This window comes from Phymastichus coffea, unplaced genomic scaffold (genome assembly GCF_024137745.1).
Source record: "Phymastichus coffea isolate CEN01 unplaced genomic scaffold, Cenicafe_Pcof_1.1 PCOF00279, whole genome shotgun sequence".
Lineage (NCBI taxonomy): Eukaryota > Metazoa > Arthropoda > Insecta > Hymenoptera > Eulophidae > Phymastichus > Phymastichus coffea.
In genome coordinates, this window is record NW_026707090.1 from 23,000 (window position 1) to 33,487 (window position 10,488).

General features: G+C 45.6%; 2 protein-coding genes across 3 annotated transcripts; one reads left to right on the forward strand and one right to left on the reverse strand.

The window, feature by feature from the left end:
* Positions 1–279: 279 nt before the first annotated feature.
* On the reverse strand, positions 280–2,089 carry LOC131674681 (mitochondrial basic amino acids transporter). The gene is made up of 3 exons (XM_058953500.1): positions 1,860–2,089; positions 1,662–1,789; positions 280–1,221 (listed from the first exon to the last, which is right to left on the reverse strand). Exons 1-3 carry the CDS (start codon positions 1,891–1,893, stop codon positions 280–282), a joined length of 1,104 nt encoding a protein of 367 aa, XP_058809483.1. The 5' UTR covers positions 1,894–2,089.
* Positions 2,090–4,211: 2,122 nt separating this feature from the next.
* Positions 4,212–10,461, forward strand: LOC131674677 (neutral and basic amino acid transport protein rBAT-like). 2 transcript variants are annotated; one of them, XM_058953494.1, is made up of 8 exons: positions 4,212–4,492; positions 5,324–5,431; positions 5,512–5,698; positions 6,162–6,301; positions 6,992–7,176; positions 7,247–8,201; positions 8,274–8,527; positions 8,602–10,461. In XM_058953494.1, the coding sequence occupies exons 2-8, from the start codon at positions 5,336–5,338 to the stop codon at positions 8,825–8,827; spliced, it is 2,043 nt and encodes a 680-aa protein (XP_058809477.1). In that variant the 5' UTR covers positions 4,212–4,492; positions 5,324–5,335; the 3' UTR covers positions 8,828–10,461. The 2 variants fall into 2 exon arrangements, with proteins under 2 accessions (XP_058809477.1, XP_058809476.1); XM_058953493.1 differs by having other exon boundaries at positions 4,213–4,492; positions 5,126–5,431.
* The last annotated feature ends 27 nt before the right edge of the window (positions 10,462–10,488 follow it).

The window sequence follows — 10,488 nt, forward strand, 5'->3', positions numbered from 1 at the left end:
ACACAGGCAATTTTCAAACTGCGATTCTTGTTTTTGGAAGTGCTGCGCGTTTAAGTCATTTTCAACGTCGACGCGTTGCACAAAACTCCCTTCAGTCAATTCCATCACTGTACCCGATTGAAGTAAAGAATAAAGAAAACGCCGCTTTAACATCTATAAATCATGTGCCAAGGTTTAATGCCAAGTATACATGGGTATCGTACAAACGTAATATCTACAAATAAGTTGTTTATTTTACAAAAAGTAGTCCCTTAAAGCTATAGATGAACAGACAACGAATCAGTAACGAATAATCTCTTTCGTTTCTTCGAACTGGCACCCGGCAGCGTCCTTGTCCTTGGCAGTGCTCGAGTGCGCGGGCACAAGCATGAGATTCGTACTGGCCAATCGACGCAGGTATCCCTCGGTGGCGTCTCCCAGCGCGTGCAGCGAGTGGCAGCTCGACTCGCCGTAGCGGTCGAGGGCGTTCCAGGACTCGAGGGACGGCTGGAAGACCTCGGCCACCTCCTGGGCGCGCAGCGACTCGCCGGGCAGCGCGGGCTGGCCATCGCTCAGCAGCCTGATCGTCCAGGTGACCACGGCGAAAGTAGCCGCGTTGGTGGGGAAGGCCCGTATGATGGTGGAGTTGAGTCCGCGGAAGAGGCACGAGTAGCCCTCGGAGCGCACGCTGCTGCGCAGACAGTCCACGGCGCCGCTGTACTTCTTGTCCACGTCGGCTTGCAGTCGCGACTTGACCACGTCGATCGGGTAGGACATGACCCAGGACGCGGTGCCGGCGAGTCCGCCAGCCACGAGCATGTGGCAGGTCGAGATCGGCGTGTCGCTGTGCGTCAGCGCCTCGTAGGTGGCGAAGTAAACGCCGAGGCTGGGAGCTTCGCGCAGCAGCGTTATCCAGAAGCCGCTGAACACCCCCCTGAGGCCCTCGGTGCGGTGGATGTGGCGGAGGCACTGCAGCGGCCCGCTGAATCGTCGCTGCGACGACGAGGAGCTTTCCTGCAGCTGCAGCCGAGTCTTGGCCAGCTCGATCGGGCTGCACACCGGCGCCTGGGCTATGCCCGCCGAAGCGCCAGCGAGGAAGTGGCCGCTCAGCTGGTGCTGACCGTTCGCCGGCAACTGCTCGCTCAACACCTTCTGCGTCTGGCCGTAGACGCCGAAGACTATGGCGTTTATCACTGCCACGCCGCCCATCGGCGACGACATACCTCGGTAGAGGCCCGACACCTGTCGCAAACCAACCTCTCGAGTCGCGCTTTGTTTCGTTGTTCTCAAGGCGCTCTTTTCCTCGCCAATTTCGAGAAAAGAAATTACCGGTCAATAATATTTATCGCAGCTCGCGCGCTTAGCGAAATGACAGATACAGAGCACGTGCACAGTGTTTGCGGGATTCGACCTTTTTACAACGGCAGTCGCCGCCTGGAGCCGAGCGGAACCGAGCGGAACCGAGCGGAACCGAGCGTACCGCCATCAATAAACGTTGCCATTGATAAATCACCGCAATTTATCGATCGGCTTCCTTACGTAACGAGCGTAGAATTTTAACGAAGCCAGGCGTTATCTCAATTTCTGGCGCGAAAATCCACAATCTGCAGACGATAAGCGAAAGCGAGCTGAAAAATAGCGTGATCGGGCGCAGGACAAAGAGCGCGCTGGAGAAAACTCACCGAGTCCTTGGCGAGCAAGGTGCGAAAGCAGTGCCAGGTGCCCCGGTACTTGGGATTGCGGTGGTCTTGCGTCTGAATGTGAACCTTGACGGTATCAAGAGGATATCCAACCACAATACCTGCGCAGCCTGCGGACAAAGCGATCGCCGCCGCGTCAGTCACGACAGAGCGGATCCCGGGCTAGCCGAGCGCACTCACCTCCGAGGCAGCCGGCGAAGAAGTCGAGAGCCATGACTCGCCCTCAGCACCGGTTCGCGTCTTCTTCTTCTTGCAACGTAACTGTCGTCGAGCGTGTTGGTTATTCGTCAACTCGGAATCCATGTAAAGCTCGTCGTCGGGTCACTGCACGGACGTTTTCCCTGGTGCCGCGTCTCGGCACGTCGCGGGCGCGCTCGGGGCGAACTTGTGGCGGCCGCGCCGAGTTTCGGGACGGGCCGTGAAGGGCTGATCGAGGCCGGGGGGATACGGGCGTTGCGCGTCGGGATGCTTCACTCTGCTACATCTCCGGAGCGGCGCCCACGGACTAATTGCGCCAATCTGGCCTCTCGGAGCAAAGATCAGCTCGCGGCCTTATCTCGGGCGCGCGGCCACGCAGTTCGAATAATACTCGTCGCCGTGGCCCACTGCTCGCGCGGTGGGGATGCGCCCGCTCAGATAACGCTGCGACTCTATGGAAAAATCTATGCTTCTCTTTATCCACTTTCTTCGGACGTCTCTCTTCCTTGCCTTTTTAGCGATATTATATCATAGCTTATCGTTTTTCACTGTCGTGGAAGTTTTGTAACGTTTGCTTCGGTCGATTTCTGCTTTACAGCTTCTCGGATCAGTTTCCTCGTACGATCTTCGCGGCGCCTCGGGAACAATGCTAAGACCGCTCGTGCAATTACAATTCTTATCGATAATAGATATGCCGAGCCTATGCGGGCTCAATAACAATGCTGTTTTTCTCGGGCGCCCAATTTTTCCTCTTTTTTTTTCTCTTCCGATTTCGTAAATCGTGTCATTTGCTTTTTTTCTGGTCGGATCCTGACCATGCGATTCTTCAATTCATAATTGTTTGTGCGATTGATACCATTTTTTTCTCGTTTCCTTGCTCGTCAAGTTTTCTCTCTGCATTTCAGTAAAGACAGAATGACTTCCGAATTTGGGGGTAGAGCTTCGTTGACGTACTAACAGAAGAAAGAAAATTTATCAACTGTTTCGGGCTGGTCTAAATCTTGATCATCAATCGATCGCAGTATCATACGCAAACAACACAAAACCACAATTTCCCATGTAAAATATCGATACGGGGAAAAAACTTTCCGTGGTTTACGAGCAGATTTCGACCTCTGCTAATGGCGAAACAAGTCCAGATTATCGTGACGTTCGTAAAAAAAAAAAAATGTGCCGAGGGAGTACATTATCGCATCTCAGAAGTATCGGAGTGCCTAGGGTGAGTGAGTGCTGAAATGCGTTTGGCCACTTTGGTAGACTTTTCCACTTGCGAAATATCGGAACTGATTCTGATAATAAATGATTAATGATCGTACCATCGTTCATTATTATTTCAGATACTCTCAAATTTGCGCGGGAAGTAGATTCATCCATGTTCTTTCGAAAGTTATGACGGGATGCGCTAATCAGTCTTGCGTTCGTTACACGAGTGCGTCAAAATAAGCATTTTTGTTTTAGTAAATAGCCTTTTGTTGGAAATGACCCTTGTGCACGATACGTCTTGTCGACTGTTATAATCGGATGAAAAATATACCAGCTGCATCGACGTCTATGCCTCTAAGTTGAAATAAACGATTTGTGGTTTAAAATTAATAACTATTGACTATTTTATTAGCGTTAATTTTTTCCGTTTTTCTTCATTTGTAAGTTTGGTAAATGCGAATTGCGACTTACGTAATGAGACACGCGATATGAATCAAATAACGTTCACCGGACACCGCGTGCAAGATGCATCTTTCAATAACAGCAGTGCGTGTAAACATTTAAAAATAACCGCGTATCACTTTTTGAAATATTGCAATATTGAACGTGAGTACTGGACAACAAAAGGAGTCAAATTTGGAGGAAAAAATGTCAAGTTGGTTGCCGCTAGCTATGTCTTCCGCAAACCAGAGAATTGATAGGTCGCTTGAGCTTTTCGTTTCGTAAACGTCAACTGACGTTCGCCAATAAATATCCCACATCCTCGCGACGATCAGCCGATGACGAAGTGTATTTCAATGCCACCCGTACGCAAGATTCTTTCGCGATTCTTCTCTGCCTACGTACGGGCGAACGAAAAAGAGCGAAGACGCGCTGATCGCGCGTACCTCGGTGCAGCCGGAGCGAGAACGCGACAACGTCGACGGTGATCGGTCAAGTAAATCCCTGCCACGGAGGGGGCGGCGGCCTCGCGGCTTGCGCGCAACCGCGTGCAAGTTCAAGCTCTGATGGATCGGGCGCGCGCGCGTTCTATATTGATTTTCTCCGGGACCCCCCGCCACCACTCCCCGCTTCGCCGCCGCGCGAGTCGCACTTTCGACTTTGAAAATCGCAATGTTTGCGCCGTCGGGGAACGGACGCGGAAAAGAAATGGGTGCGCGCGGAGTTGATCGAGGAAGAGCGCTTCGGCGCCGAAAGCTCGCGGGCACGCGACGCGCGCGCAGACTCGTGGGCGGCTAAGCGAGAGAGCGAGGCGCACGTCTAAATATACGACACTCGAGCGCGAGCTTTCCGGCCGTCAGGTACTCCCGTCGTCGTCGTCGTCGTCGTCGTCGTCGTCGTGCTCTCTTCCGCGGACTCAAGTGGAAGAGCGAGAGAGCCTCGTCCAACGCTTCGAGTGCGACGACACGAAGGTACGTGAGACACTTGGCCGGGCCGCGCGCTTCTCGCTCAGCAATTAGCGCGCACTTGGTCTTGCTTGCCTTTTGCCTGCTCTCTCGTGCATTTGGTCGCGCGCGCACACGTACGCACACCTCGCTTGCCGACCAGCGGGGGGTCACGTGGCCGCGCGCGGACTTGCACATGTGTGGGTCGGTCTCGCTGGCAGTTGCCTGTCGACTCTCCCGCGGGTCGCTCGCGCGACCGAGCGCAGTGCCGTTCGTGCTGTTGCGACGCTCACGTGTGCCGCTCCTTGCAGTTTCGTCGATACGCCGATATTGAGGTGCTTCCGGCGCTGCGGCACTGCTCGCTCCGCTGGCTCGCGACCTAACTTGGCGCCCGCTTTAGCTGTACCGTCGGCGGGCGGCCTTACGTGCGATTCACTTCCAACCTTTCCCACTTGTTGTTTTCCCTTCGACGGCCGCGTCTCGGCTCTTTGGCGTTCCCACGAGGAGCCACTTTGGAAAATCAATAATCTTGGCGCACGCAACAGCAGGGCTCGCGCTAACTGTGCATTCCCGAAAGGGGAAACGCAAGCGCTCTTTAAGCCGACTGAAGCTCCGCGTCGACCCAGTCGATCCGCCAAGCGAATTAAAAATAATTTTCAGCGTGCTATATTTACATCGATCGCGCCCATCGAGGCTCATCTTTTCCCTCGGAGAAGAAAAAAGAAAACCGAGACGACTGCGCTCGCAGCCGATACGACCTGCTGATCTGGCGCCCAGCCAGCAATCGTTTGGTTTCGCGTCGAAGAATCGCCTGTCGGAGCTCGCCCCGATTAATGCGCAACGACATTTCGCTCGTAGTTCGATCGAGCGATGAGCGGGCAGAGGCCGGAGGGGCGGCTGTCCGTCGTCACAAGCAGCGAGCTCGTAACGTCGTCGTCGCCCAACTCGCCGAGCTTCATTCAACAGGTTCGTATGCGTGCGCGGCTATCTGCCGTTCGGGCCGCGGCTGCGACTCGCGAATCGTGACCGAGGCGTTTCGATTGAAGGACGAGGTGTCGTCGGATTGCCCGCTGTTGACGCCGAGTCCACCACCGCACCTAGCCGCGGACGACGCTCCCACCTTCGGAGTTGACTCACCCGCTCAGCTCGATCGGACGCTCAGCAACATCAACAGCGAGGATGGCCTGGCTTTTCTCAACATCGTCAACAGCTCCTGTAAAGCCATGCACGACGGTGAGTGTCCTCTGCTTGCTTGGCGCCTCGATTAATCGAACCGCAAGCCTGTCGCGATCCTGCGCTCTCGAGTCATCGCGTCACTTCTATTTATAAGACGCGGGCATTTATGTATTCTTGAAATTACTGCAATTTAATTTTACTCTGCTCGACGGCAGTTTATTGGTGGCTCGAGCGTAGTGGCTGCGCGCCGAGCGTTGACAATATGTATTTGAGTCGAGTCATCAATTGGCCGAATATTCTCTTAACAGCGCTTAATAGCCGGCTCGATAAAACTACGCTAACGTTTCAATTTCCTCAATTTGTACGCGATAGACCAAATCGTCTAACTTACAGCCAGTCGTTAAAAGAAGACTGCGATAACATTGTGTCTTTTCGATACTGTTAACAATACGAGCAAAATCAACTCGAACAGATGAAATTGTTTGCCGAGTATTTATAGAGTATTGTCACGATTTTTCAGAGCCAAGCTCACGGGATCCAATGCTGGAGACGAGCAGCGAGGGCGGCAGCAGCAGCGACACCAACGAGCCCGTTTGCACGCAATTGCTCACGCAATTAAATACCGCGTACACCCACTTAGCTCCGGACGCGCAAGCATTGGTAAGTCGATTGGCGAATTCGACGCCTCTTCCTTTTCTCAACAAATTCATACGGGTAATCTGTCGGACGTTCTGCCAAATCCTACTGTCTCTCGAGATAATTTCTTTTTTTCCCGTCTTTCCTCGCAATTTAGCATGCCGTGCGGCAATCTCACGCCCGATATGCATATTTTCGAGTCGACAGTCGCTGCATGCGACTACTAGTAATTTTACGAAATTTCGCTATGCTGTGCAATACACTGAAAATTTGACGTCATAATGCCGAGCTAATTTTTGTTTCGTGTTGCCAGAGTCAATCGGAGTACTCTCGATGGCATGCCGTCGAATGATCGAGGAAAAAGAAATCATTGCGGTAATGAAACGTCATTGCTCAATTTTGTAATATACGACTTGACAGACAAACAAAATTCAAACAACAAAATGAATGATGCGCATTTTTCGAATCGTTGGCAGCGTCGTAGACTATACGTTATGCTAGCATGTCAGCATGCTTGTAAATAGTGGCTTGCTGAGCAAAGTACGGGCATAACAAGTCTTATTAGACACGCTAAATTGAGAAGAGCGATGCATAAGTTATATCGAACACGCGTATCCGTTTGCTTTGCCAAACTTTCGCATGACAAATGACCAATTTCCTTACGTAGCCTATTATTATTTCAATTAAATCAACATTTATTCATCTATATTTTAGTTTTATAATCAGGGCGAGCCACCACTTACGGGAATTCAATTAGTCGTGCCAAAACCACCCAAGAATTACAGTTTTATGAGCTGGAATTGGCCTGTCATTCGCAAAACTTTTTTCTGGACATTGATGTCAATATTTGCCGGCTGTATCGCTTTGGCCATCGGTGTTATTGCAACAATGCCTAGGAAGTATGCGTCAACGAATTGTCAATGGTAAAATTAATTTCCTTGGTTTTTAATATTCGTATCTATGACATAGGTGCGAACCACCGGTTCAGTGGTGGCAAGGTAGCCTCTTTTACGAGATATTCCCAGCGTCATTTCAAGACTCTTACGGCAATGACGGAGTTGGCGATTTACAAGGTATAACCAATCGACTGCAGTACATTAACAGCCTAGGAGTTCAAACTATTCGATTAAACTCCATATTTCCGACCAACGATTACCCTACCGACTATGACAAAGAAGTTCAGAGCCTAATGAAAATTGATCCAAGACTGGGAAGCCTATCTGATTTTGATAATATGGTCTCAAATATTCGGAGTCGGAACATGAAGATTATTCTGGATTTGCCGCTTTATCCGTACGTTAAGAATTTCGGAGATCACGTAGAGAAACGAAACCTAAGTGACCATCAGGAGACGATAACGAACACGGGACCATTACCACCATACCGAGAAACTAGAGATACTTTGAAAACCGCTCCATACGAGTATCCGACTCGCGTTGAGCCTGTAATTGTTTCGTCTCTGGATGATCACGAGCTCACTAAAGCCATCAGATTTTGGCAGCACAAAGGGGTCGATGGCTTCTACCTCAAAGGTCTAGAACACTTTGTCAACGAGACCAATTTTATGCCAGCATTGAGGCACTGGAAGACTATTATCGGCTCGGAAAGGATATTTATGTGTAGCGAAAAAGCTCTGAACAATGCAGTCTACACCGATGCCAGAAATGCGATTATGCACAGGGTAGACCTAATCGATGTTTTTCTCGCTGTATCTAATGACACCGAGAGCATCAAAAGTCAAGTTATTAAGATAATCAAGGGACCGTTGTTTGAAAAATCTGGGTATCCATGGATACATTGGTCCACGGGAAGCGTTGATAGTCCTCGATTGGCATCCACGTTACCAGTTGCCAATGCCAGCGTGGCTATTGCCATGTTGGGTATGATGCTACCTGGTACACCTAATATTTTCTACGGGGATGAGGTAAAAACGGCACATTTTTAGATGTGGAATTCATTATGTGTTGAAGAATAATGAGTACCGAAATGTTTATAGTTGGGAATGTTGAATTCTGATAAGGCTGTTCATCTTAATCGATACCAGTTGGCTTTTATGAACTGGCTTCACACGATCAATAACGACGATAAAAAGCCCGCAAGTAAGACTTGGATGCCAACATCCGCAGAACCAGCAGTTCCAAATCTCAACAGCCTCATTCATGAAATGGCAAAACTACGTGAAGAAACGCCGTCAATTTATGTTAAAAGTGTGGTTAAACATAATGAAGCTCAAGCTAATTGTGATGTCAGGTGAGTGTACCATTGCCTTATATTATTGAATGTAATTTACAATACTTTTTTTACGACGTTTGCGATTTCTTCAGATATACTAAGGATGAGGTCATTGTAATCGAAAGGTGGTATCCACGACGAAATACCTTCGTATTTGTTGCAAATCTAGGCATAAAAACGCAAATTAAAGATCTATCGGCATTATATTATGGAGGATATATAGTAGTTGGGCCCGATTACAAATTACATCAAAACATATACTTCAAAGAATTAATGATTTCTCCTGGAGAGGCTTTTATAATTAAACTAGATAAATGAGATATGGAGAAAAAACTACTAACTTCTAGATGAAGTGACAGATTTAAATGCTATATAACAGAGAATGAAAAAACTGTTGAGATTTTACAAAATGTTTGAATCTTTTAATTAATGATGGAAATATACGAGGGGAATGTCGCTCGAATTATCAATATTTCGCGACGTCGCTCTTTATTCATTGCCAATGTTTACTTTTTTTTGGCTTTAATTTCGATAATAGTTGAAACGTGTTGTAGTCCATAAAAAAGATAATATTTTTTAAATAAATGAACCATTGAAAATTTGCCTACAAACGAAGTTACAATCTGATTCATTCAAATATTTTATTTTTGAAAAGAGCGATCAAAATTTATATAAATTAATGACTTATATAAAACAATCAAAATGCAATTTAAAACAAAAGATTTACATATTTCATTATAGCTGTTGTTGATTCTTAAAATATTTTTATTTGAAAAGACTTGTTGATACATATTATTAACTATGCATTTCTTTATGATTTTATCAGAATAATAATTCATTGTGAGCACTTGCTAAAGAAGAAATAGATGTAAATGTTTTAGTTTTTAAATTTCTTCGTGGACTATGTTACGAAAAATGTTGTTTTCGCTGTATAGTATGTAGAGACTTTTTTCACAATCTGTAAAACTATTTGTCCCTTACGAGAAATCTGTTGCAGCATTTTGATACACCTTTTTCCTTTAATCTGATAATAACAGACTGATTTCGGATCGAAATTGGTATCAATGAAATATATACTTTTTATATATATTTTTTAATAATCAAAATATTTTAACGTTTATAAATCTATGTAAACTTAAAGAAAAAAATACTATAAATTGCAAAAACTATTATGTTTTTAAAACATTTTTTACGTCTTTAAAGAGTATGTAATATGAAATCTGCTGAAAATCTAAACATTTCATGAAAGTTGTAGATGATTTTTTAAGATTTTTTAAATTAATATATTTTTTTATTGTAATATAATTATTTTTATATCGAATGTAATAGGCATGAGAGGGATTTCATGCATATAACAATATTTGATGTAAAATAGATTATAGATATTAAAACTCAACGAAATATGATGTCAGTAATCGTATACCCAGTGAATATTAAAAAGTTAGAAATGAAAAATTTTATTAAAAAGCAATGAAAATACAATATTTTAAATAGTATTTTGAATGATTCGTTTAAAAATAATAATCAATTTTAATTCCTATCAAATTGATTATTATTTTTAAAGGGACGTCGATGAATAAATGGATAAAGCGAATTAGTTATAATTAGTAGAATATAAAAAATGCCTTCTTACTATGGCAGTGTTATTATTATTTATATGTTTGTATACTTTTTTGATACTTTTAAAGTACGTTATGTATTTTTTAAGATAAAAGATTTGTTGAAATCTCATGGCGCCAAATGAAATACCTGCGTATTTTTTGACATTATTCAAAATATTATTTTATTACACGATTCAAATAATTTTGTACATGAGAGCTTAAAGAGAGTCTCGATATTTCCGTTATGCTCTTTATTTCTTCATAGTTTTAAGTAGATTATAATGAAAATGAATATACCTATGTGTAATAATAGTTGTGTCAATATACGTAAAAATTAAAAAAAATGTAAGATAATTTTTTGAAATAAATGTTCTTTTG